Source organism: Oreochromis niloticus, linkage group LG6, assembly GCF_001858045.2.
Source record: "Oreochromis niloticus isolate F11D_XX linkage group LG6, O_niloticus_UMD_NMBU, whole genome shotgun sequence".
NCBI classification, from domain to species: Eukaryota; Metazoa; Chordata; class Actinopteri; order Cichliformes; family Cichlidae; genus Oreochromis; species Oreochromis niloticus.
Window position 1 is genome coordinate 32,869,711 of NC_031971.2, and position 25,721 is coordinate 32,895,431.

General features: G+C 39.0%; 1 protein-coding gene across 2 annotated transcripts; it reads left to right on the forward strand.

The window, feature by feature from the left end:
* Positions 1–1,328: 1,328 nt before the first annotated feature.
* armh3 (armadillo like helical domain containing 3) lies at positions 1,329–25,687 on the forward strand. Of its 2 annotated transcripts, XM_003453819.5 has the most exons (26): positions 1,329–1,484; positions 4,132–4,241; positions 4,338–4,394; positions 4,757–4,903; positions 5,776–5,883; positions 6,022–6,114; positions 6,205–6,279; positions 6,391–6,477; positions 7,161–7,217; positions 7,347–7,390; positions 7,893–8,000; positions 9,727–9,802; positions 10,789–10,882; positions 12,657–12,758; positions 12,944–13,002; positions 13,094–13,159; positions 14,491–14,560; positions 14,719–14,779; positions 14,871–14,959; positions 17,023–17,105; positions 17,413–17,539; positions 17,695–17,770; positions 19,789–19,867; positions 23,197–23,313; positions 24,584–24,707; positions 24,787–25,687. In XM_003453819.5, the coding sequence occupies exons 2-25, from the start codon at positions 4,140–4,142 to the stop codon at positions 24,674–24,676; spliced, it is 2,070 nt and encodes a 689-aa protein (XP_003453867.1). In that variant the 5' UTR covers positions 1,329–1,484; positions 4,132–4,139; the 3' UTR covers positions 24,677–24,707; positions 24,787–25,687. The 2 variants fall into 2 exon arrangements, with proteins under 2 accessions (XP_003453867.1, XP_005458578.1); XM_005458521.4 differs by having other exon boundaries at positions 1,330–1,484; positions 24,584–25,687.
* Positions 25,688–25,721: the final 34 nt, after the last annotated feature.

Below are 25,721 nucleotides of genomic sequence, written 5' to 3' on the forward strand. Positions count from 1 at the left end.
AAACTGCTGCTGAAAAGCCATTAAAAGACTGTAACTTTTACAGAAATAAAACTAAGATGTGAAATTAAGCTCCAGGATTTTAATGTACTGAAAATGAATTACAGTCAGATGTGGGTAAATGTTTATTTCTGTTACCGCAAGCAATCCTTGTGGTATAAAGAAGAGCTTAATAGTTGGACTGTAATGAAGGCCGAAAGCTGAAATAAGCTGGTCAAACAATAAAGTTACATACTTTAAGACAAGCTTTAACCCTTCAGACGTTATGCTCTTCTCTCTGAACCTTTGACATATGTGAAAATACACAATGTCTTTATAAAAACTGTTTTAACAGAATTTAATAAATCGTCACAAACATCTAAGTGTTATTAGAATACACAAATCTGCCGTTCCATAAAAAGTACTGTAATTATTTTAATACTTTATTTGTTTTGTAATTTAGAATCTTTGGCTAAAATTCTGTGATATATTAAAGCAAATAGTTGTATTCCCAGCACACCACACTGCTCACTGCTCCCCCAGCACACCACAGCATAGAAAAGTACTCCAACAACCACTGACTGGTAAAACATCCTCAGGAGCTTCCTGCAGATGTTAAAAGACCTCAGCCTCCTGAGGAAGTACAGTCGGCTTTGGGCTTTTTTATACAGGTGCTCTGTGTTGCATGACCAGTCCAGTTTGTTGTCCACCCACAGCCCGAGGTACTTGTACTTGATGACCACCTCCACCTCCACCTCCTCTCCCTCTATCTGAACCGGCAGTGGACCTGCTGTATATATGAATGAATTAATGAATTTATATGAATTAATCTCTAGTGAAATAGGTCTGTACTGCTATTTGGCTTGATTCTGCTTCACTTATATGTGCAACAAAACTTTTTCTGTGAACCACAACATGCTCCAGTTTTTTCGTGATAGCTAAACATCTGTCCTTACTGCTGCATATTTTTGACGGTCTTGCAGAGATGTGACCCTCTCAGTTATTCCGATTTTACAACGAGTTATTCTCCCAGTCTTATATTAAGTTATAATGAGTTAACGGGTAGGACCGTTTGTACACAAATAGTAAATATTTAATTTTAATCTCTTTCTCTTTCTCTTTGTCACTCAGGGGTAAAGGTTTCGGATAGCTACAAAAGTAAAAATAGAAAAGAAAAATACATATGAGCTAATGCATTTGCGTGAATATCAGCATCAATGTGTCTGGTGTCTATATTTTCCTCATTCATTCATGCAAACACGTACTGTAGAATCGGTGTTTGACAGTGTCAGCACTATTAAATGTTAAAATGTTCACTGTGTGCCCTTTGCCCGGAAAATCTGCCCTATGGCGTAAACAAGCTAGAATCGGCGGGGCGCTAGGACCCTGCAGATAAGCAGGAGACTGTCGACAGGCGTATGCTAGCACTGACTGTATGCTAGCAGATACTGTTGTCACAAGAATTCATGAACTGCAATAGCAGCATAGGTTTTAATACTTTAATAGAGGTAAGAACAGACGACAGCCACCAATCTAAACAACACAACACAGTAAAGTTGCTAATAATCCCTTTCAGATATCAGCTGACAGCCAAATCGTTGTTAATATCTTTGTGTGACAAATATTAAGCTACGTAGCGTTAGCTTTAGCTGGGAGGAATCTGGGCATTTTATTAGATTAACATTTAATGACCTAACCGCTAAAGTGCTTTTCGGATGTCTGCTGGACAACAGTGCATGCTACATGACGTGTTGCCGTTTGTCGTTTACTGCTTGATCCCACCAAGTTAGGTGGTAGTGGATTAGCAAGCTAATGTTAGCTGAGAAGCTAGTACTTCAACGTGCAGTTGGGTTAATCAGTAAGATACCGATCAGTGTGAGCAAATGTCAATATGATACTCAGATAATCAATTGATGCAAGCCCATAAGATGTTGACAATGCAAATTGATAATGCACGTTCATTTTAAACGTATTACTCGGTCAGTGGAACATAGCTATGTAGTTACTGGTAATGCTATTGCATACAGCAGGAACTGGATCGCAAGAGTGACCTTATGTTAACATCAGATTTCTTGCAAGCAGTGTGGCAAATCTGTGCCAAGCTGAAAGGCCAAATTATATAATATTAAGTCATTTAAAAAAGGTAACTATTATCAGCAAAACCACTGTAGTTTATTCAGTTATTTTTAAGTTTAATCGCTTGCATTTACCAAACAATACAGCTGAAGTTACTTCCTACAGAAACAGATGTTTTCAGCGCTCACCTCTTTATGGGAAAAGAACTTCTCCTTAAATAAAAACTGTATACGTACAGGTTATGATTGTAAGTATACATTCATAACCTGTTCATTATAAAGAGGGTGTGGGACAAAGCCATGAAATCTTGAAAAACAGGTCAGACTGTTATCTGTTTGTGATCTTTTCTTTTGATCAAACAATACAGAATATTATTAGCCTTGTTTTTATAATAATCAATTGACGATTGTTGGGCCACAAGCCAGTGCACTCCTAGGGCCAATCCTAAGTTTGGGCACAGAGGGCATCTGGCATAAAATCCTTTACCAAATCAAACATACAGATTTTCAAGGATGAGATTTCCATATTGGATTGGTCGGGGAGTCTGGGTTAACAAGGACTGCCTCTGGTGCTGTTGGCTAACAGGGTACAGGTAGAGCTGGGCGATATAAGATTTTTTCATATCACGATATGTTTTTTTCATTTCAGGCGATAACAATATATATCACGATATAAGCCAAATAACTATATTTGTAAGATTTAAATGTGCCGTTGCTCACAAGTAAAATGTGAAATAATTAGCAGCTTGTTTTAATTAAAATATTTATTTCCCATAATAAGTTCAACAGGGTAGATGTACTTAAGGAACATGAGACTTCAGTTTCAGATAAATAAAGGCAAATATTGCAAACTACACAAAAGGCAGCCAAAATAGAACAAACAAAACAGAGTACTAAATTGTCAATTCCACTTAGAAACAAAATATTAATTCTAAAAATAAATCTTAGGTCGTTTTACAGAAGAACAGACAAAATTGACTAACTTTTGACAATATCAAATAAACTGAGAACTAAAAGGAAATTCTCAATCTCTCCTTGTTGTATAGCTTAGCTTTTCAAACAGTTTTAACAGTTACTTTAGTCTGACAAAAGCCAAATGATGAATTAGCACTTTCAGTCAGAGATTGAGCATGCACTGGTTTATTGTATTTCCAGACTTGCTTTTGGCACAATTTACAGTGCGCGCTGCTCTGTTTTTTGTCAGACTTGAAATAGCCGAAATACCTTCACACTACGGAACTTCTGTGGCCCTTCCGTTCGACAAGCTCTCCGGCATTGGAACCATCATCTGTTTTTTCTTCGGTAACCTTCGCTCACGCTCTCGGTTGATTTTTCTCTAGTCGGCAAACTCATTTCCTTCATTACCCGGGCTGCACGGCTGCAAAAACAAATACACATGTGCGCCTTGGCGCTTGTGCTTTACGTAACAGGTCACGTGACGTGACGCTGCGGCTGTGATTGGTTCGGCTCTGCGCTACTTAATTTGGATTGGCTGTTCTTTTTTTTTTTTTTTAAGAGGACAAGAGAGATGAGGCCTATCGCAATAGTTTAATTTTTCTATCGAGAAAAAGTTATTTCGCAATACATATCGTTATCGTTTTATCGCCCAGCTCTAGGTACAGGTAAAAACTGTGTGCTGGAGAGGGGGGAGGCATATTCAGTACAGCGAGAAAGAAGGAATGGCAGGAGTGTGAAGGTGAGGGTGAGGACTTTAAATGTCGGAACTATGACTGGTAAAGAGAGATTGCTGCCTGGATACATTGGACAAAGGATGCTGAATATGAAGCTGCCAAGTGGGAAGACAGGAAGACCACAGGGACAATTCATGGATATAGTGAAGGAGGACATGCAGAGAGTTGGTTTGACGAGGGAAAAAGCTATGGTGACCCCTAAAGGGAGCAGCTGAAAAAAGAAGACAAGTAGTCATTACATATATATGTATATATGTATATATATATATATATATATATGTATATATATATATATATATATGTATATACATATATACATATGTATATATATTTATATGTATATATAAATATATATATATAATGTCTTTTAACTGTGGTTATCTTCTCAGACTTAATCATGTCTCAGGTGGAGAAGAAGGCAGGACTGCTGAGGAGGACATCGTCCTCTAAAAAGCCCTTGAAAGAGAAGGTGGTCCTCATGTATGATGAGATTTTTGCAGTGAGTATCACAGAAAGTCAAAGAATGTCGGTGTTGAGAGTTTTGAGAAATGCATTTATGTTCAAGTGCTAACAGTGTCCTTTCTGCTTGATTTAGAAAGAAGACCCAGCAAAAAATAACCCTCGTTTCTGGGATGAACTGTTTCTTATGAAGGTAAGGAGAAAGAAGTGTGCTGCATAACAGGAAATCTCTCATGGTACACTCTGTGGTTATGTGAAGCTGCAGCAGTGATGTGATGCACATAGTTTAAAGAATGCATACTTTAGAAAAGAGGAAGTACTGATGCACAAATCAAATACACTGCAACCAAATACTGCAGAGATAAGGACTTTGAAGATCGCCAGGCAGTATAATTTGCATTTATTGTGCAACTTCTCTACTATGAATGGTTAGGCTATTGCTTTTTTTAACAGGAGAGTAATCTGAGATTTTGAATCTTTTTTAAATGACTTATGCACCTTTAACGTTTAATTCTCCTTGCCTTTCACTTAACACTTTTATCTTTTTTTCCGCAGGTGAACCTAGAGTACCTGGAGTCAAAGTTGGAGAGTGTGGATGGGGAGGACGTCCAGCGCATTCAAGACAACATCAACTCTCTGTTTCACCACTGCGTTCAGGCTCTGGGAGAGGAGCACCAGATCAAAGTGGTCAATGCCCTGCAGGTAACTATCACCTGGATTTTCAACTGCATGCACATTGTGTATATAATCATCACATTAGGAGCAATCTAAGTATGTTGATGAGGCTGTTAGCTTCTTTTTTCCCCTTTCAGTGCCTCAGAAATTATGTTAGCTTGACTCCATATTTTTACTTTATAATATAATTTCACAAAAATGTGGAAATGTATGTTGTGGTTTTTAAAAAATAAAAATATAGAGGCAGGACTAGTTAATGGCATTCTATAATGAGTGTGTTGATATGCATAATGATTGCAGTTTATAACTACAGTATTAAAGCTTAAACCTGTTAAATAATGAAACATAGTAAAACTATTTTTCTCCTTGATGCAGTAACAGGTACAATATCATTCCATGACTGTTGTTGTCTCATGCAGGATTTATGGGCCTGCGTCAGTATTGCTTTTTTAGGTCTTTCTCTATTCAGAGTGAAGTTTAAGTATGCAACCAATGCAGACGTACCCACCTGCAGTCCTCTTAAAAAACAACATCATGTAGCCTGGTGGCACTGACATTATGTAGCAGTTGAATGCTGTTTGGTTGAAAAGCTGGCTTAAACAGAAAAGGGAGCAATAGCAGAGTTCACCATGAACACCATCAAGCATGGAAAAAAAATCCGAAATCAAAACAGCACACTCAAAAAGCCCATAGATCTGTCACAGAGTCATTACCCTGTGTATTATGACTTCTGTCTATCGAAACTCAAACAGGCAATCTACCTTGTTGTAAATCTTCAAAAATCTGCATAACATTTAAATATTATCAATGCAAAACGATGTCGGGTGCTTTACAGACGTGCCTTATTCATGAAACATTTCAGTCTGTTAAGCAGCCCATGTGTCCTCCTATACTTCCAGACTCTCTGTGCACTTTTTCGAGGGGTCCACCAGAAGAACAAGTCGGCGTCCGGGTTTGATATTATCAACATGCTCATGGGGTTTGATAAGGCTGAGCAAAGGATGAAGGTATGTTAGACTCTAAACAAGGAAAAATTGAGTGAAATCAATTAGTAATTAAAGATGTAAAGGGAAAGATGGGTTGAGTTGTTTGTTGTTGTTGTTTTTTTTTACTCATGCACTTCCTTGTGTTTGTGTCTCCTGCAGGACCTGATGGAGAGACTGGACAGTCTTCTCTGTGGAGACAGCTCAGAGAGTCTCAAGAGCCTTTGCCTCAAACTGTTGCTGTGTTTGGTGACGGTGAGATGGAGCATGTATAATAATTATAATTTGATATGCTTGTTCTGCTGTTGCACAAAATGTGACAGCTGTTGAAATATTGTGTTACAGGTAACAGACAATATTAGCCAGAACACTATACTGGAATATGTGATGATCAATAGCATCTTCGAAGCCATTCTTCAGGTAAATCATTTGCATAGAAAATATAATTCTGTGATTTTCAGTTATATTTTGAAATCGTCTTTCCTCTGCTCTGGTCTATTCATCTTTGCTCTCCGTCTTTTTCCTGATCAGATTCTGTCAGATGTATCCAGCAGAGGGCAGCATGGTTATGATGCTGTGGTGCTCCTGGCTCTCCTGGTGAACTATAGAAAATATGAGGTCTGTTTGATGTGCATATGCTGACTTTTGACTGTGCTAGTGTTTCTTGATATAAAGTTTTTCTACAATAGTCATGAACTCCATTATAAAGCCCATGTGAGACCGACCGAGTTGTGTATCCAAAAGCAAAGATCAACCCCCTGTTCTCTGACTAATATCTTTTTGGAAACTGATATGTATCTCTTGCTGTAAAGTCTAAAAATTAGAAGATACGTTAGAGGCAATTATTACTCTCTAAACACAGCAACAGTAGAGAATAATAGGTAAAAATAAGTCAGAGGAAGAAAATAACTTGGGCGTTTTAAATCATGTTTCCAGAATAGTAATGGTGCCACATTCTGATTAGTTAAGCCAATGTGGATGAGGGGTAAAACAGTTACAGGCTGACTGTTTCTATTGTAGTCTTACTTTGATGCCATCTTGGGTGCATCGTTGACAAGAATTTGGGGGACAAAAGGAATAATATTCCAGCATCCATTTTCCACACTTGGTATATATTTTAAAAACATTTTTTTTTTTTTTAAATCAAAGCCCTTCTTGCCTAGCCTGACCAGTTGAATGTTGCAGGTTGTTAGTGTATGTACTGGGCAGGAGGCTCTTGAGTTAGTAAGTTATAATAAATAAAGAATGGTCCTTCATGGGTCTTTAATAATAAAGTATTTCCTTTTCCTTTTCTGTTATAGTCTGTGAATCCATACATTGTAAAGCTCTCCATTGTGGATGATGAACCAACACTAGATGTAAGTATGCTGTCACTAGCTGTTCTTTGTAATTGCAGAATAATAAATAGCCAGCCTGATGTAGGTGGTCTTTACATCAGACAGATAATCAAAGCTTTCACTGACACCTTGAATGTTTTTCTTTTCCAGGGAATGGGTATGGTTGTCCACCAAGCTCTGACAGAATATAACAGGTGAGATTTAAAACTTGCATCTGTCAAAAAATTGTTTTTAATGATGCAGTACATAGTGTGCTGAGGGTGTTGGTACCATCAGTTTAGTTTGATGTATCCTGCAAATGTTCTATTTCTATTCTCCTTAAAAGAAAACAGGCCTTTAGTTATTTATATCTGACAGCTTTCTTTGGGAGTCTGTAATGTTTTTTGGATGAGGAAAGGTTCAGATATTAAAATGCTGTGTGTGAAGGAGGTCTTGTCTGTCTGCGTGCGTAGACAGACACATCAAAATGATGGATGGTGGCTCAATGCACTTCATTGTTTTTGTGTATAAACTGATTGCCCGTAGATAATAAACTGCAGAGAGCAAAAGGAGGTGTTAGGTAAATGTGTGTTAGGTTAGGCAGGGCTGTTTTTATTGCTCTCTTTTGTGGCTTACCTGCCTTTCATTAATTTGTCATTTGCTCCTCTTTTTTTGTTCTTTCTACTTTATGTCCATCTGGTCTTTTTCTCTTTTTAGGCAGTACAAAGACAAAGAAGAGGAGAACCAGGGTGGCTTCTTCTCTACCCTCACTAGTATGGTGGGGAGCATGTTTATAGCAGATGCTGACGAAAAGCTCTCCGTACAGTAAGTGGAAAGCCGTTTCACTTCCTACATCAGACAGATTCATTGTTCTTTATACTCAAGTTACAAGTAACAAGACAGAATTGGAGTACGAATGAACAGGTTGGCTGCAGTACTGTAAACAAAGGGAAGACACTCTGATATTAATAAGTATAACAATGTGTTATACTTATTACAATGTGTTACATGGAGTTTTAATATCTCTAAGTCCATCTGTCAGAACCTCAGTTTCATTAATAAAACAAGATTTATCTGGTAAAATTTTGATATCTCGTCATGTTATTTCATCATTTAGATGCATGGACTTGGAATTAAATCACTATTTTTGCCCATCAGTCCATATCCAGTAAGCCATAATAAAACACAGAAGCATTTGAGTGTGGCCTTTGTCTAAACCACTTAGACAAAGGCACTATAATTTTGCTTTTGCTCCATTTGCATCCATTTTTTCAGGTGGTGAGTAGACCAGGTGCTCCTCTGAAATAGTGCTTGTGTCATCATATTAGAGGATTTACTTGCGCTTGTCTTGCTTTGTTGCTCATTTTCAGTTCCATTTTCAGTTAGAGTCTTGCAGGAATTAAAGTCTTTATATTATACCGGACCTTGGTTTAGCGTTTCAGTTAATGCTGTCTCTGAAATAAGTTCCATTTTTAGCTACTTTCTCCTTCTGTTTAAGCCATCTTCATTCTCATTGGATGCCCCTTGCAAACAGAACATTTTTATAACAGGTGGGCGGGGCTTCTGGATTCACAGACAGATGTGTGCTTAAGATGGCCATAGTAGGGATACACGCTCTCTGTGACATCATATCAAAATAGGAAATCATTCTGAAACTGAGTGTTGAGATCAGTCTGCTGTGTATAGACAGCTGCTGTATAATTCTCTCAGTCACTTCAGTCTTGCTGATTTACCACCAAGGCCTGATGCTTGTCCTCCTTCTAGGAGGTTTCTGATCTCTGCATTAGGGTTAGGGGTTAGGGTTTTTCTTACACCCTTTTTACTTTGTTATTTATTTTGAGTTTTGAGTTAAGGATGAACTCCAGAAAAAGTCTTGTTGTTTCAAATTTCTTGCGTCTCACAGGTTTTGGGCTGCTGTGCTTGTGGGTTTATAAATCATTTGTACGCTTCTTCTGGTCTATTACTCACCACAACTTTACAGCAGATGTTGTAGGAACTTTATTGGACTTCATGGCTTGGTATACAATCACTTTTTCACTATGAGTTATTTAGTCTAGACTGACGGGGAAAAATATATAGCAGTAGACAATATAACTTTTATGTGGTATGATGTTTTTGAAGAAAGTAGAAGATAAAAACTGTTGCATTGTTTAGCACAGACAGTTTGGCTCAGGCCAACTAATTTTATATGTTTAAAACTGCAGTCAAATACTTGTGTTCATAATCAGTATACTTACTGTTGTTTTACATGACTAATGTCCCAATTTCTATCAACATAAAAATGGACAATGCATTACGAGGGGATTTAGGAAATGATTTATTATTCTGTTCAAACATTGTGCAGTAGTTAATGACACAGAAAATTAAAAAAGTGACCTGTTGATGCGTGAAGCTATTGTTAAAATACTTTGAGCAGCAGAGCTTTTCCAGCTGTTCCTTGAGTTTGACTGGATCAAAGGCTGGAACGCTCAGTCCACTATTTTGTGAAAATTTGGATATTTATCCAATAAAAAAATGTGCTCTCTCTAACTAACTTAACTTTCATTTCAAGGACAAATGAGGCGATTCTGCTGGCACTCTATGAGGCTGTGCATCTCAACCGCAACTTCATCACTGTCTTAGCACAGGTAACAAAACACTTGTTTTGTGATCTTCTGTGCTCACAGCTTTTGGATGTTAGAGGTCAAGTAAAAGTTATTCTACCCCTTACTTTTTCTGTAATTTTTTGCGTTGATATCTTTATGCCTGCACTGTAACTCACAGAACGTTAGTAAGAAACAACCTTCTCTTCATTTGTGATTTAATTTAAAGAGAAGGTCCCTCAGGTCCTAAGGTTCTCAGACCGCAATGAGAATTCAGAAAACGTTGAGTTTTATTATTTAATCTTTAGCAAACCTTATCATTTACCTCCTCTCAAGGCTGAAATCCTTTTATTCTTAAATTTTCTGCTACACATGGTATCTGTGGGGTGACTTGCCAAAAACGACTGATGCACAGACCAGTGGTTAAGAGTAGAAGCGGAAACAGGCATCACTTTTTATGTATAAGTGGGCATTTTATCATGAGGAGACCTTTGAAAGAACCAGGCCCAGGGAAGGACAGCCATGTGTTGTGACTGGCTGTGCTGTGAGTGAAATAGAAGAGAGAAAAAAGAGAATATAGAGAGACGAATATAATATAGAGAGACTATGGGAGGTAATTACATGCATTTGTGGTATATAAAGGCTTCAGAAGGGAAAAGATTGGACTTGCTTCCAATTTAATGTGTTTTGCTCTTTTTAGTATAAATGTCTTGATAAGAGTGAAGCGCTTGAGCTAACGACGTAAATAAATATTTAGGAATGGTCCAAGGATAAGAAGGCAGCCTCAGGACCAGCTCACAAATGTGTTGCTTTTTGCAGTGTTGTACTTATTTACATATCTCAGGGTAAATGAAGAGATTAGGTGAATGATTAGTGCATCATTCTGTAGATGTTTCACTCTCCTAAACGTAATCTGTCTCCACTAATCTTCTTGTTTTCTCACTGACTCAGCTTTTCTTTACATTATGAGACTCTAGGCAAGGTAATCACTGTTAATGAGGTGTTTTTATGTGTGTCATGTCTTTCCACAGAGCCATCCTGAGATTGACATTGCCGTCACACCTACCACCACTACTCCGACCACCCCTACGACACCACTTGGCACAACGCCGCCCTCCCTTGACAGTAAGCCTTACACTTAATATTTTGATTCAGACACGCGTAGACTCAGAAAAGCTTACATGATGTCAGGGGCATTAATCATTGGTTTTGGAGGGCAACTCTCACTGGCTTTCTATCACTGTTTGGGAGCACATTTTAAAGTTTCTAGAAAGAGTATTTGTCTGTTGACTGCAGTCGTCAGTCAACAGACAGTTTTAAAGGCGTTGTCTGGAGGTTGTTACAGAAAATAGATTGAATGGACTCAGTAACAGGATTTGGTTTTTTAACCTCAAAAAAATGTAACTTTGTCATCTATGATAAAAAACAACGACCCTTCAAAGCACCTGAAGAGGCTGAAAGCACTGCAAAGGTCTCTAAAGCTTTTGGGCGTTAATGGTCTCTGCTTCTTTGCGTCCATTTAATCGTAACTTTTAATATGCATTTTTAAACACTCCCTTTGAATCTGGCAGCTTTTGTCCATGTTTGCTTTTAAACACTCAAAAGCAAAGAGGCAGAAATAAAAAATACAGTTTGAGCTTTTTACCTGATAAAATAGCGTTTGTAATACACAAATGGCACTCGATTTATTACACCTTAATAAGTGAATTATTAATACTACTTCAGCTGCTTACTAATCTCACTTTGAAAAGGAGTTCATAACTCCCACTTCAGCTTTTGTGGATGGTGTATGTTGATGCTGGCACATTGAAAAGCAGCTCATTTGGCATGCACATGTGCTGTAACTGTTAAAAGGTACATGTTTCTATCTCTGGCTAGCTTCAAACCCAAGAGCCATTTTCTATATAAAATATTAACCTCCAGCTTCAAATACAAATGAGAGTTTCACATGCAGTGTGCATCATGGAAAGTTGAGAGTTCGTCAGCCCTGAGGTCTTTTGTGTGGAACATATATGTGCCTTGTAATCACATGTCAGGAATATGCATTTCCTTCTACAGTCGAGCCTCACACGATAGTATACTGATGGCGTGAAATCTTTTTGGTTTTTTGGTGGCATGCCTGCTGTGTGCTGAGGAAGAAGGAAACAAAGGAGGGTTTTGTGGGGTGGAGGGACATGACCAGCTCATCATTTAACCATGAGTCAAGCTGTATGTTTCAGAGAGCAGAGATTTTTAAATGGATGAAAATGCTTGTCTAGTCTGCACAGTTAAATACAGTAGCTACAGTAATGGCAAAAACACATTACTTTTTGTGCTTGAATGAACACTCCTTTTACCCAAACAATTTAGCTGCTGTTTTATTCCAAAAGGCTGAGTCTGTTCATCTGGATGTAGCAATTTCAGTGGGAGAAATGTTTCGTCACTCATCCGAGCGACTTCTTCAGTCTCAGCTGACTGCAGGTTCCCACAACCTTATAAACAGTACATTTGCACAATGACTGAAACCAGCCCACTGAATGAACAGTGGGCTGTGAGGTCAAACAGCTACGTCCAGATGAACAGAATCAAAATTTTGGGATTTACTTACCTGGATGATTGAGCATGCATCAAGACAGCTGTTGTTTTAGTGTCATGCTGTTGTTAATGTTGGCTTTAAGATGGGCTCAGGTTTCATGGAGAGTCATAATTTAAAGACTGGGACGAACTTCAAAATGTCTGACTTTTTTTTGCAAAAAAAACTCAAGCATGAGAGTTACTCCAGAAAACAACAGGAGTAACTCTGTTGTTTTCTGGATTCACAGTAAATCTGAAAACAAAGAAATTAGTTTGACTGTGTTATTTTTTTTTAACCCTAGTGATGATGTTTATCTGTAGTGTCATTTCTACATTTGCTTTATAGTGATGAATAACCCAGAACTGCCTCTGGATCCCAACCTGCAGACCAGCAACCTTCTCATCACCTTCCTCAAGTATGCTTCCATTGTAATGCAGGATACAAAAGGTAACAAAAAGATTTAAATCCTCTTTCTCTTTGTCTCTGCCACTCTACCTTCTTATAATCATTCATTCTGGTAATTTTAATGTCATCTTTGTCCAAAAGTGTCCCCAAATTATGTAACTGTTATAGCTGTCATCATGTTGTGGGTTGTTTATGTTTAGTCCTTTTATCTGTTTTTGTTTTCAAAGATGAGCACCGACTCAACAGCGCCAGACTGTGCCTGATTATTCTCACCTGCATAGCTGAGGTATGAGAACCTACCGTCCTGCAACAAATGCCACCGTCCACATTCTCCATCAACCTGACCATCTTTGTATTAATCCTTCCCTGTATGATAGGACCAGTATGCTGATGCCTTTCTTCATGATGACAATATGAACTTCAGAGTCAGTCTCCATCGAATGGTGAGTTCATGGCCGTGTTAGTGACACTCAGTGGGGATAGAAGAAATTACAAGGTGCGATCCGAAAGTCCAGCCTGTTTCTGTTATGCGTGATCAGCGTACATCGTGGTCGTTTCCATGAACAGGTGTTAGAAGTAACTTTCCTGAGTCAGGATTTTGTGTGACAGTGCACGGTCAACAATGGGATCTGTGTTAGACAGGTTTTTCTGACCACTTGTGTGTGGACATTTGTGATTTGTATGGTCTCTGTGAATGACCCAGTGTTAATGTAATAAACCTGCACTGTCAGTGGAAGATGTTGCACTCTAAGGGGGCACATCAAGTCAGGATGGTGACCCAGGCTGTGATCGTCACTCTTTTGATTGTTCACGGGGTTGAAAACGGAATTCTTTCCCTAGGGTCACACTTTTTACTGCATGTTCTATTATAACATCTTGCAGCACAGAGTAATCCAAATGTTACACAGTGGCACAGTGAATTCTACACGTTAAAAATGTGCGCTGGTTCGTTTCTCCCCACTAAGATATTTTTAACTCCCTACTTGCCTTCCCTCGCCTGATATTACTCCCTCTGATTGCTTCCTCTTGTGCATCAAAGATAGTTCATGCTTACAGAATGAGATCTCTAAGGAGTATTTCAAGTGTGGACACTGGGTGGGGTATATGGTGTCTGCAGTTGGTTGGAGGTTTCTACTGTTTTAGTTTTTTACTTAATTACTCTGTGACAAGAAACTGAAACATATAATCAGCTGCTTCTTGAGTGAATCTCGTTCTGTAGCTAAACTCAGACTCCATCATTTTGGACTTCAGCTGGCGGCTGTAGACCTTGTTCTTCTCTGCAGCCTCTGTGAGCTGAGAATAGCGGTGCATGGAAAAATTGCCCACTGCTACAGATTCTGGTTAGTGTGGCCCTCTTGCTCACTGACCTCCAGACCAGAAGGAGGACTGGTGACACTTCAAAACAGTAGAACTGGAGTCCCTCCCACAAATCCTCTTTGTGAAAACAGCTAAATGAAATTGACATATAGCACAAAAGCAACCTGGCCAGTGAGCTATCTGGTAGGAAAAACATGAGATAGGCAGTGACTGAACTCCGACACTAAGAGGGAAGGGATAGAATCACAATGAAGTTACTCTCTTAAAAGTTGTACTTTGACTGTGACTGCTCTCTGGAGTCTGCTGATTATCTGCTCTGTGTCACTTAACAATAAATAACATACAGCTGTAAAAACATTACAAAACTGCAAAGTAGGCTTGTCTTGTACAATTATAATTATTAAAATTACAGAATATCTGTGCATATTTACATATTTTTCTATTTCTGTATTTTCAGCCTATGAGGCACAGGAAAAAAGCAGTGGACAAGAACATCCCGTCACGGCCGCTGGTGTGTGCTGTTCTAGGTATGAAGAGTGTTTTAGCACTTGTTTACTATGAATTCAAATCAGCAATGATATTTGTTAGCGGTAAGGCCTAATAAGGCCTAACTTCTGAGTTTTTGCATCAATTAAACCTCATCGCAGTCAAAGGTCATGCATTTTAACAGTTATCTTTTGTGCAGATCTGATGGTGGAGTTTATTGTTACTCACATGATGAAGGATTTCCCCATGGATTTATACCTGTGAGAACACATTAAATTACACATATATCATTATGACTCATCCATCATCAAATGCCTTTAACCAGAGTTTCTTGTCTTATTTCCTGTGCAGGCGCTGTGTGCAGATCATCCACAAACTCCTTTGTTACCAAAAGAAATGTAGAATCAGATTACACTACACCTGGAGAGAGCTTTGGTCAGGTAATGATACCTCATCTTCTCGCTTATGTACTGTTTGTCAGAAAATAAGCCCCATTCAGATAGGATTTATTTCTCAGGGGGAAATAAGGTGAATTTAATGAAATGCCTGCTGATTTTTTTTATATATCACAGGTTATCTCATAATTTAAATCCCAGTGTCCTTGTATTTTAGAGTCAATCTCAGCTTTTCCATTTTCATCCCAGTTTTTGTGAATTAGTGAGCTGATAATACTATTTAGTTCAAAGTACAGTCCCTCAGAGCTCTGAAGAACAATATCCAATTCATGACCTTTTCACAGAGATAAGTAGATAAGTTTTAGATAGTAGATAAGTACACCCTTACTGCTGTCAGAGTTAAGAAGCTAAGTAGCACCCAGGTGCTGCTAATCAAATCCACTTGATTGTTGATCATTTGCAAGCATGACCACTTCTATGAAAGCAGAAGTTTTAGTTATTTGCTTGTATGGCGAATTCAGGTGTGTTAACACAATACCGCAGTCTTCCCACGAATGAACGTTCAAGTAGATTTAACCCAAGGTCACCTTAGACTCTACAGGCCTCAGGTAGCATGCTAAATGTTAAAGTTCACGACAGCTGGAAAAAAACTGTGAAAATAAGGATTGTTTGGAAGGATTGCCAGGAGAAATTGTGAGGTGGCATCTGTTGGATCTGAACGAAGATTTTAAGACTTCTGGAACAATGTTCTCTGAAGACAAGAGATTAAAGTGGGGATGTTTGGCTATAATTCAAAACACTACATTGGGTCAAATGCCAACACACCATATCAGCACATGTCATACCAACTGTCAGCATGGTGGTGGAGGGATGATGATATTGGTTTATTTTGCAGGGACAGGACCTGGGCACCTTGCAGTTGTTGAGTAACCATAAACTCTTTTGTATAACACAGTATTCATACTCTAGAGTCAAATGTAGGGACTTCTGCCTAACAGTTGAAGATTTTGGTTCATGAAACGGGACAATGATCTCAAGCAAGGAGCAAATCTAAAACAGAATGGCTAAAAAGAAAGAGTCAAGGTGTTGCAGTGACTCATTCAAAGTCCAGACTTCAACACAATTGAAATACTGTGGTGGGAGCTTAAGAGAGCTGTGCATAAACAAATGCCCACAAAACTCATTGAACCAAACCAAGTTTGCAAAGAAGAGTGGGCCAAAATTGCTCCACAGTGATTTGAGAGATGGTTAAAGTCAAACTGAAAATGAATTTGAAGTTAAATTTGAAGTTATTGCTGCTTAAGGTGGGTTTACAAGCTACTGAATCATTGGGTGTATTTACCTAGAGTCATGTGAATAGTTCTTTTTCACATGACTGTTGATGTATATACCAGAAAATAAGTAAATGCACAACAAGTTACTTTTAACTTATGTTTAAATGACCTGAGAGACAACATATGATTTAAAATGTTTGATTTGCTATATTTATATCACCTCACGAGCTGAGCAAATAGTTCCTGCTTTTGCAAAACAAACACAATTTCCTTCTAAAGTGTTGTTTTGTAAATGTATTGCATCATTGAAACCAGATAATGAGTCTCTAAAGAAAGCACAATCCATCCTCGTGGCCTTGTTTTCAGCCTGGTCAACAAACAATAGGATAACATTTCAGCTTGTAATGGCCTCATCGCGCTGTGTCTCATTAGAATACAGATTCCTCTAATCAGACCAATAATCAGCTTAATTCCCTGAATAACCCCGACTCTCTTTCCCTGGTGGAGATAATAGCGTACCATGAAATGACACTGGAGAGAAAAATGAATTCGATTGTTTGTCTTCTTTTAGCATGTTGCTGTGCCAACTCGTGTTGGAGCTTTTTTTGTGTGTGCACATTTTGGTTCTTCTCGTGGGTTTTGTTTGCCTCAATAAAAGCTTGTGAAGAGGCTAGATTTGGTGTTGAAAAGACCCCCCCTCCTGTGATTCCATTATCTACCTTAATAAAGCTGCACACTAAGGAAAGCAGTCTGCTGCCATATGCCTCTGCTGCTAGACGATTAGCAACGCTCCTCAGTATTTCATTAATGCAAGCATGTCTCCCTCTGCATTAGCTCTTATCAACCTGCTGAAGTTCCTGCTGTCAAATGAGACCACACTGCTGGCCAAGCACAACATCTTTCATCTGGCCTTGCTGGTGAGAATCATACACTGTTAAAAAAACATGGAGGCACAAGACCAGACCACAAACCACAGCGAGGACTGGTTTAATAGAGATGCTGTATGTGTAAGAGTTAGTAAGAAGACAGATTCTAGTAGTGGCGCTTCAACCACGAATCTAAATAAATTTTATTAGTTTGTCCAAGGAGATTAAAAGCACCAAACAGATGCAGTGTAAATGTAATTTCCCTTTATAAATCCTATTTTTGGTTTATTTTTCTCTTGTTGGGTACTTTATATAAATGCACTGTTCAGCTAATCCTAATGTGTGTCTCTTTATCCAGGTAGTAAACCTGTTCAACATGTTCATAACTTACGGCGACACATTCCTGCCCACCTCCAACAGCTACGACGAGCTGTACTACGAAATCGTACGAATGCATCAGGTCTTCGACAACCTCTACTGCATGGGTACGTAACCTCATGCTTGAGTTTTTACATTTTTTTTTAAAGCATTCATGAACTATTTAATACATACAGGCACCTTTAAACAGCCTTAATCCTAAAAATGAGGAGTTACGTCCAAATGTGATTTTTGTGTCTTTCTGTCATTCTCTGCTTTCCAGTTTTGAGAGTTTCAACTAACACAGGCCAGTGGAAGGAGGCAGCCAGTAAAGTCACACATGCCCTTGTCAATGTTCGGTAATCACACAGCCACACACCCGCACTCACACTCTTTACTCTGATTTCTGTATCCTAAGAAGGAGAAATGAGTCATACTGGATTGAAGGAACTGAAAGTGAGCGAAGTCTTCTGAGCTGTAATTTGGGTTCTCTACCCACTGACTTTTTTTAGTCCCCTAGGCCCCTCTATTTTATAAATTTTAAGCTTTTATCTCCTTCACCCCAACCTCACACAGATATTGTACTTGGTCTCTTCCTCAAATCTTTTCCCTGTAATCTCCCTTTCCTCCTCCATCTTCTCTGGGGAGATGATCCTCTGAGGTCACCCTGGCTCGAAGGCCTCAGAGGGCAGCCGTATGAACAGGATAGTCCTAGAGGATTTAGCGACTGCAGTGGGCTCCTGATAGAACAGCATCCCTGTGTAAAAACGCAGTCAGAAGAGCTGAAGTGAAGGCTGGGAGTATAACAGGAGTAAATGTTGAAAGAATGGATGAATAAATACACAAAGACAGAATTCTAAAGAATTCACAGAAGATGGTCTTATAATGAACTTAAATGAAAGGACCAATCCCATTTTACTCAGTTTGTTTATTCCACTATAGGCTGGCTTCCCATACATAAATGACAGCAGAATTACCACTGCCGAGAATCCTCTGCATGTTTGTCACTATAATCTGTTTGATATATGATGCAGCCTAAGCCAGTACAAAATAAGCCATTTAATCTCTCAGTTGTGCTTAGTGCATCAACTCATACTTGAGCTATAAAGCAGTTTATTTCTCGGAAATAAATGCTAATGATGGAGAAGATTGCCTCTGAATTTAGATTTGATTCCCTGGTGTATCCAAACAATATAAAGGAGACAGTGACATGGAATGTATCAGAAGTGAGTTTTCTGTTAACAGACACTCTGCAAACTGTATTTTTTAGGACACGTTCTGTCAAAAAATACAAATTTCAGATATTTAAACCTTTAATATAATTTAATTATCAATTATTATTTGAACCTAAATAAGATGTTGTGCCACATATCATAGCCAAATGTATTCGGACATCCCTGCTTTCAGCAGATTTCAAACAACCTGTCAAGGATATCAGGTTTGATCCTTGTAGCCTATATGCCGATTATATCTGTTGAACTGGGGCCAAGAGGCACAGCTGTTCTTCCTCTGCTATGTATTTCCATTCTGAGCTGCCCTTGATAAAATCTGGAGGATGCATCACACAAACATGCTTTTCTTGACATAACTCAGATAGACTGTGGCAGGAGCTACCTCTTAAATCATGCAAAACATTTTGTTTTGTCCAATCTTTGAACCTCTTTTGCATTGGTCATTTTTAATCTGGGACAACATCGGACGGTGTACAGTATGGACAGTGTCAGAGTACATTTTGACTGGCACTGTTTCTTTGTTTTGGGTCACGACTCAGTTTCAGCTATTATTCAGTTATTATTATTAGCTATTATTATCAGCTATTAGCTATTGGTTTAGAAAGATATTTGAGACATTCTTCCACATTAAACCATCTAATTTATTTTTCCCCGTGTCCCAGACAGTGGAACAAGTGTGGAATATTTGTTTCATTGTAGCTCATAACTGCTGCCTGCTGTGCTAGTCAGATTGTTATTTTTTATTTGATCATTTAGCTAACTAGCTAGCCTGGGCCCTTCCTGCCTCTTTAGTCCTTCAGCTCTGGATCTCCACCTGGCACTCAAGCTCACAGCTGCTGGAGCAGGTGGAGAACTGGTTTATGTGGCGCTACACAGAGCTCGCCAAGGCTTCAGACAAGGGCTAACATCAGCAGCTGCAGTGAATGATGATGAAGGTGGAGTTAATCCGCAGGATAGGAAACTTGCTATAGAGCAGCTGATTTATTGCTCAGTTTTGTGCTGTAACAAAGTATTTGGTGGATAAAAGAGTTGGAGACAGAAGCTGAATTATTGATTAAGTCATTCAACAAACATATACATGCGGATGGATATCCCCTTTATCTCCCATGTCTTTTTTAAAAAGTGTTTTTGCTCTTTTCTTCCAGGGCCATAATCAACCACTTCAACCCCAAGATTGAGTCATACGCTGCAGTGAACCACATCTCTCAGCTGTCCGAAGAGCAGGTAAACACTTTGCCTGACTAAAAGTTGTATGTGAATAAAAATGAACTTCCATATCGTCTCGGGGCCATTTGGGCTGAACTCCAGTGACATGTCACTCTTGTTCTTTCAGAAGAAAATCTTCTGAATTTGTCAGTAAACAATGAACAAGGCTGAAGTGTTTGAGGAAAAGCTCACTGAGTTTTGTTTTTGGGGGGAAAAAAGCCTATTCATCAAGACGTAGTTACAGCAGTGTGGCAGAAACGAATGACTCGAACATTGGTTATGGTGATGAGACGCACAGAAAAGCAGTTGTTATCACACACATCGCTGAGCTTCAAACTCATCATGGCAGATTCAGGGAAACATTACACTGAAAGGCAGGCTTGAGTTATTCTCATTTGAGATTTTATTGTACATCAAATACAGCAAATGTTGCCATTTCTCTGGTGTCTGCAGCTGCTCTTGTAGAAATAATGACAATTTTTCCACATAGTTTGCAAACACAAACAGAGTGTGGATCGAGTCATTAAGCAGAAGCGCTTGGGCGACTTTTGAAACAGTAATTTTTGGAAATACGTGAGCCGGGACTGGAAGGAGGCTGAACTGATATGAGCTCTATAAGCTCCATTTAAGACTCGTGTGAAGTCTTTTGCGATGAAAAACAGCGAGAAAAAAACTTTATTTTTTTGTACTTGATAAGAAGTGATGGATTTGGTCATTATTCTCTCCAATTACCTCTCTGCTTTTATCTACTAGATTTATTCACAACAAAGAGGAATGCCAGAAGGTAACTCAGGTGTCAATGAGCTGCGGCTGGTCTTATGTTATTTTTCACCTTTGGTATTAACAGCCTTTTCGTTAGATGCAAGGGGTTGAACAGCAAAGATTGAGTTGAAGCTGCGGTTGGTCCATAAATTAGTCATTTCAGGTCAGTTATTCAAAACTGACCGTAGGTGTGGATGTGAGCGTGTGTGGTTGTCTGTCTGTATTTGTTAGCTCTGTAGTGGACTGTCGACCTGAAAAGTCAGTTGATTGTTTTTAAGAGCTGACACTTTCCAGCTGTCCACTATGTGTAAATTGATACAGACAGAGGAAAGCTGGAAATGTTTAAAAATGATTTTCTTTATAGACAGGTTAAGAGTAACGCTGGAAAAAACTCCTTTTACTTGGCTTCTCCTAATTTTAGGCTTTAACTGCTTTTGTACATATGTGGCTGGCTTGGCTTAGGCACAACACATCACGTCTCAGCTGTCCAAAACACGTTTCTGCTTTGTGAGTGAATGAACTGCAGAGCAGCATGAACACATGAACACACGCTGACAGTGAGAGGCTGAAGATGCTAAGACCTGTCCAAACCGTCTGACTCAGCTTTGTCATAACGACATTGTGCAGACCTCTGCAGGATACTGTTTAAAACATTATAAAAGGCCATTAATATAATTTTATGTGTTTTTATGTTTTAAGATTAATGCCCATTGTGCTTTCTCTGCACAAAGTAATTACAAGTTGTAACTCAAATCTAGAGCAAAAAACATGGTCCCTATTGGGATTAATATTTCGGTTAGCGTGTTTATGCCGGCTGAATAATTACTCTGGTTGTAAATTACAAGATCAGCCACAACCAGGGCAGCTTTTCAGTAGCTGTATGCAGCTGGTGACTCAAATATATGCAACAGAATAGAGATAAAGAAAGCAGGAACACATGACATCTATAGAGTCAGCTCTTTTCTTTTCTCTCGTCTCCTTCTGTCCCCTGCTCTTTGTTTTTCAGTGAACTGAAAGAAACTTTGAATTTTGATCCCTCAGTCTTTTTGCATTCTGTCCTAAACACACATACACACACATCAACACACACAACCCCCTGCTCTCCAACCCTCTGGAGCGACTTCATTCTCTACAGTGACACCAGAAGACGGATGGCCTCCAGAGACACGCAGCATTGAAACAAGCTGCTGTACGCTCTGTTCCTCACTCGACGCACGAAACTGGACTACAATACTAGAGTAAAACACATTAAAAACCTGCTTTTTTAGTCCATGCATCAAGATAGAGACAGTGACAAGTGCGTGCACACAATCACATCTGCTTAGACACTGAGACAGTTGCTTAGCTGATTCAAAAACACGTACACAGAATGCACACGCAAGTGCTTATCTCCCTTTGTTTTAACAATCATACACTTTCCTTTAATTCACCTTTTTCCCTTTACCTTATATCAAAACTTTTGATTCTGAACAGTTTGCCATATCGTTCGATTTTTTCTTCTTTACTCCTTTTTGCGTTAGTTTGGTTTACTATTCAAACCTACCACCGCCTTTTCATACAGAGAGGAGGGAGATAGAGAGGAGGGAGATGGAGAGGGAGGGAGGGAGGGAGCGAGAGAGAGATGTGGGTATGAATTTTTCATCAGTGTACCACCAGAGGTTGAAGTAAAAACAACAGCACTTTTTATTCACAAGCAGAGTCGTAGATTTATTAGAGAACGCTCTTCTGCTCTCAGCCTTTAATAAGTCTAAAAATGTTGATTCAGCTGGATAGTAAATGAGCTGCCATGGCTAAAAGGGAATTATGTTATGCATAAATGAAATAAGACCTATATGTAAGTTAACATATGGGTGTTTAATGTATGAGTGTTCATGTTTGTGGAGCCTCTCTGAGAAGCATGACAAAGTGCAGCTCATGTTCTTTGCTGTGAATTTTTCATGCCGTGTGGAGTCTTTCTGGAGCATTAATAAAAAAATGAAAAAGGTCTGGTTAGTGGCTATTTCACAGCTGAAAGGTGTGGAGAATCTCTGTATAATTACCTCTGATTTAAGCCAGCCTTCTTATCTCAGCTGGACATTAGCTGAGGCAACTCTTTCCTCTGCATATGTAACCACAGTTTATACACACCTACTGACGATTCTGCATTACTAGCTTGAAACTTTCATCGTGAAAATGCTTTTAATCCGTGAGTCTTAACAGTCTGCTCAACAACAAAGTAATTAAGCAGCTACAGTTGAATAAGCCTGTTAGAGTCCCAACTGAAGGCGCGGAAAGCAGTGAGAAAGTGGGACAGAAGAAATAATCTGTCAATAAAACCTTGTTTTTCTAAATGACGTGTGAAACGGTTCATTACAGTGAGGCACGTTATCGCTGGAAAAAGTCGGAGAGGAACCAAATGTTGCGTTGCAACTCTGAAACACTACTTGATCCCTCATAAATAAAAGTGTAGTAATAAAGTATTTAACACTAATTAATTTTTGACTGCTCTGTAACCATTTCCAGTGTTCGCTGTACAATGCAAAAACCAGTTGAGGGAATCACATGAGACTTAATTTCATTTTGTGTTTGTCTGATCTTTTTTTAAGGTGTTGGAGGTGGTACGGTCCAACTATGACACACTGACCCTCAAACTGCAGGATGGCCTGGACCAGTTTGAGAGATACTCTGAGCAGCCCAAAGAGGCTGCTTTCTTCAAAGAGCTGGTAAGAGAGAGGGAGGGTGGTTTGGTTTGAGTGTTCGGGGTTTTATACACTCTATTTGAACTCTTTCTCAAGTGCATCCAGTCTAATGTTTGACTCAAGCAGCTTTTCACTCAGAATTTTCAAAAATCTGTCTCTCAGGAGTGTTAAAAACATTTTCTCAGATTTTAATGCGTTTTTTTTTTTTTAAGGAAGACCATTACTTGCCAGCTTGTTTCATTATAAAATTAATGGCGAAAGTACAAAACACGGGGCAGAAGTAGCAGAAAAAGTGCACATTGACACAACAGCTAGAAGGTAGAGGGTGATTGCTCAGTGCACTTTTAGTGAGGTTTTAATTTCTTTTTTTTAGACAAGAGGCAATTATAAAGTTTCAGGACTCCCATAAAAAATTAAGCATCTTGCTTGATGTAAACAGGGCCAATCTCCTCTTCAAGGTATCTTCTTGCTTGCCTTTTGACCACTTTCAGTACAGTTATTATATTGTTCTGTGAATGCCTCATTCTGTGCTCTTGCGAGCCTCTGCGACACACTGGATCTAATTTCATTTTGGGGAAAGAACAAAAGGAGGCAAAGCGTGCACTGAATGTCTTCCCTCAGATTCATCAGGATGTTGCAGTATAACTCAACATTGTTAGTGTTACCTTGCTGATCAGATTCATGGTGCACAGCTTGTGCATGCTAAAGGGAAAACAAGCATACTACAGCTCCTGCTTCACCTCGCCCAGTGCACCGGTTCTGGGATTGGAAACTGTGAAGCCTTCAGAGGACTGCAGTTCTGATAATCCTCCATGTTACATTTGGGTGGAAAGAAAAGTTTATGCTTGTCTTGTGCAGTAGTTGAGGTCTGTGTGAAAATATCTGGGAAATGGAGGTGGTCAGAACACACCTTCCATGGAGTGATATTAAAATCCTCCCACTTATTGAAGATGGTTAGTGGGGTTAGGTTAATTGGTGAATCTAAATTGCACATGTGTGTTAAAGTGAGTACATAAGTGTGTTAGCCCTGCTAGAGGCTGGTGTAGCCTGCATCTCACCCTATTGTAGCTGGGATAGGCTCCAGCCTCACGCAGCCCTGAATTGGATAAGTGGAAGAAAATGAATGGATGATGTATTTATTGTCAGTGCCATAAATGAATTTGTCGCTGTTGTTAATGTGTTGAAACCTCAGCAGGAAATCACAGAGGCATAGCTGATGAAGAGAGGTTGTTGTGAGTGGAGTGAGATGTTTTACACAAACATAAAGCCTTGTAATAAATGTGTGTGTCTCCAGGTGCGCTCCATCAGCCTGAATGTGAGGAAGAACGTCTCCCTGAACACGCTGAGTCAGGACGTCCTGCTCAAAGAGTTCTCCACCATCTCCTGAGACACACCCACACTCCCTTCAACACGGACGTGTAAATATAGTTTAACACACGCAACAGAAACAATAACAATCCTGGATGGTTCTTTCCATAAATCATTTCTCATCTTCAGTGTCCTGTGAACTGGATATGGGGATCCTGCAGAGACACTGAAAGGCTGGATGCACCTTAAGGACAGGCCTAAAAACTCTCCAGACTTTGCTCCTTTGTGCTTGTTCATGTTCGTGCTGATTTAAAGAAGTGCCCATATTGCACTGGTCCCTCATGTGCAATCAGCAGTATTGGCTGGACTGTTAACTGACACATAAAAGTTTTGATTATGGTAGTAAAACAAAGTATTTCAGTCCTCCGGTGTCTAATCACATTTTCTGAATCATCTGTTTAGCAGTTTGTCCTTCACGACATTAGTGATGGTGATGCTGAGCCTTTTTGAGTTTGGTGAATCTTACTGTAAGTCCTCTTGGATTAGAGCATTAGCCTTTTCTTTTCCGATCAGTGCTTGTTGTGCGAGTATTAATTCATTCTCTACATGTTCAAGATTCAATTCGAGTATTTTTATGTACTTTTTTGCTAAGGGGATAGAGCAAGCTGAGGATGCTTTGAGGTGATGAAAAGCTTTTCATTTTTGTTTTTGATGAGAGCCAATACTAACACTCACTACTGTAACTCATGTCTCCATTATTTTAACAAATGACCTGAATGTGTTTGAAGTGAGCTGTTATCATTTAGAGGAAAAACTGTTCATTAATGAAACAACATGAGCTGTAATGTCATCATGGCTGTTGTGTCTCTGGCACACACAAGGTCATTTTTAGTGAGGATAGACTCATTTGTACAACGTCTTGAACTCACAGTTGCTCCTCTTCTTTCAGAACAGTTGAACTTATATTTTTGAAAGTTGATCTGAATTATGCAATTTCTTTACCTGAAGGGTCTTCTTTCTTTCCTTCACCTCTAACTTCTGTAGGTATATTTATGTTTCTTTTTTAAATAAAGTTTGGTTTCCTACTATATCAGTGATTCCTCTTGACTGTTCTCACACATCGT

What these genes read in the sequence shown, in the direction of transcription:
- armh3 (XM_003453819.5), top strand. Translation starts at nt 4,140, where the DNA reads ATGTCTCAGGTGGAGAAGAAGGCAGGACTGCTGAGGAGGACATCGTCC. An exon ending in TTCCCCATGGATTTATACCT is followed by an intron (nt 14,780 to 14,870) that starts GTGAGAACACAT and finishes TTTCCTGTGCAG; the next exon opens with GCGCTGTGTGCAGATCATCC. An exon ending in CTGCTTTCTTCAAAGAGCTG is followed by an intron (nt 23,314 to 24,583) that starts GTAAGAGAGAGG and finishes GTGTGTCTCCAG; the next exon opens with GTGCGCTCCATCAGCCTGAA.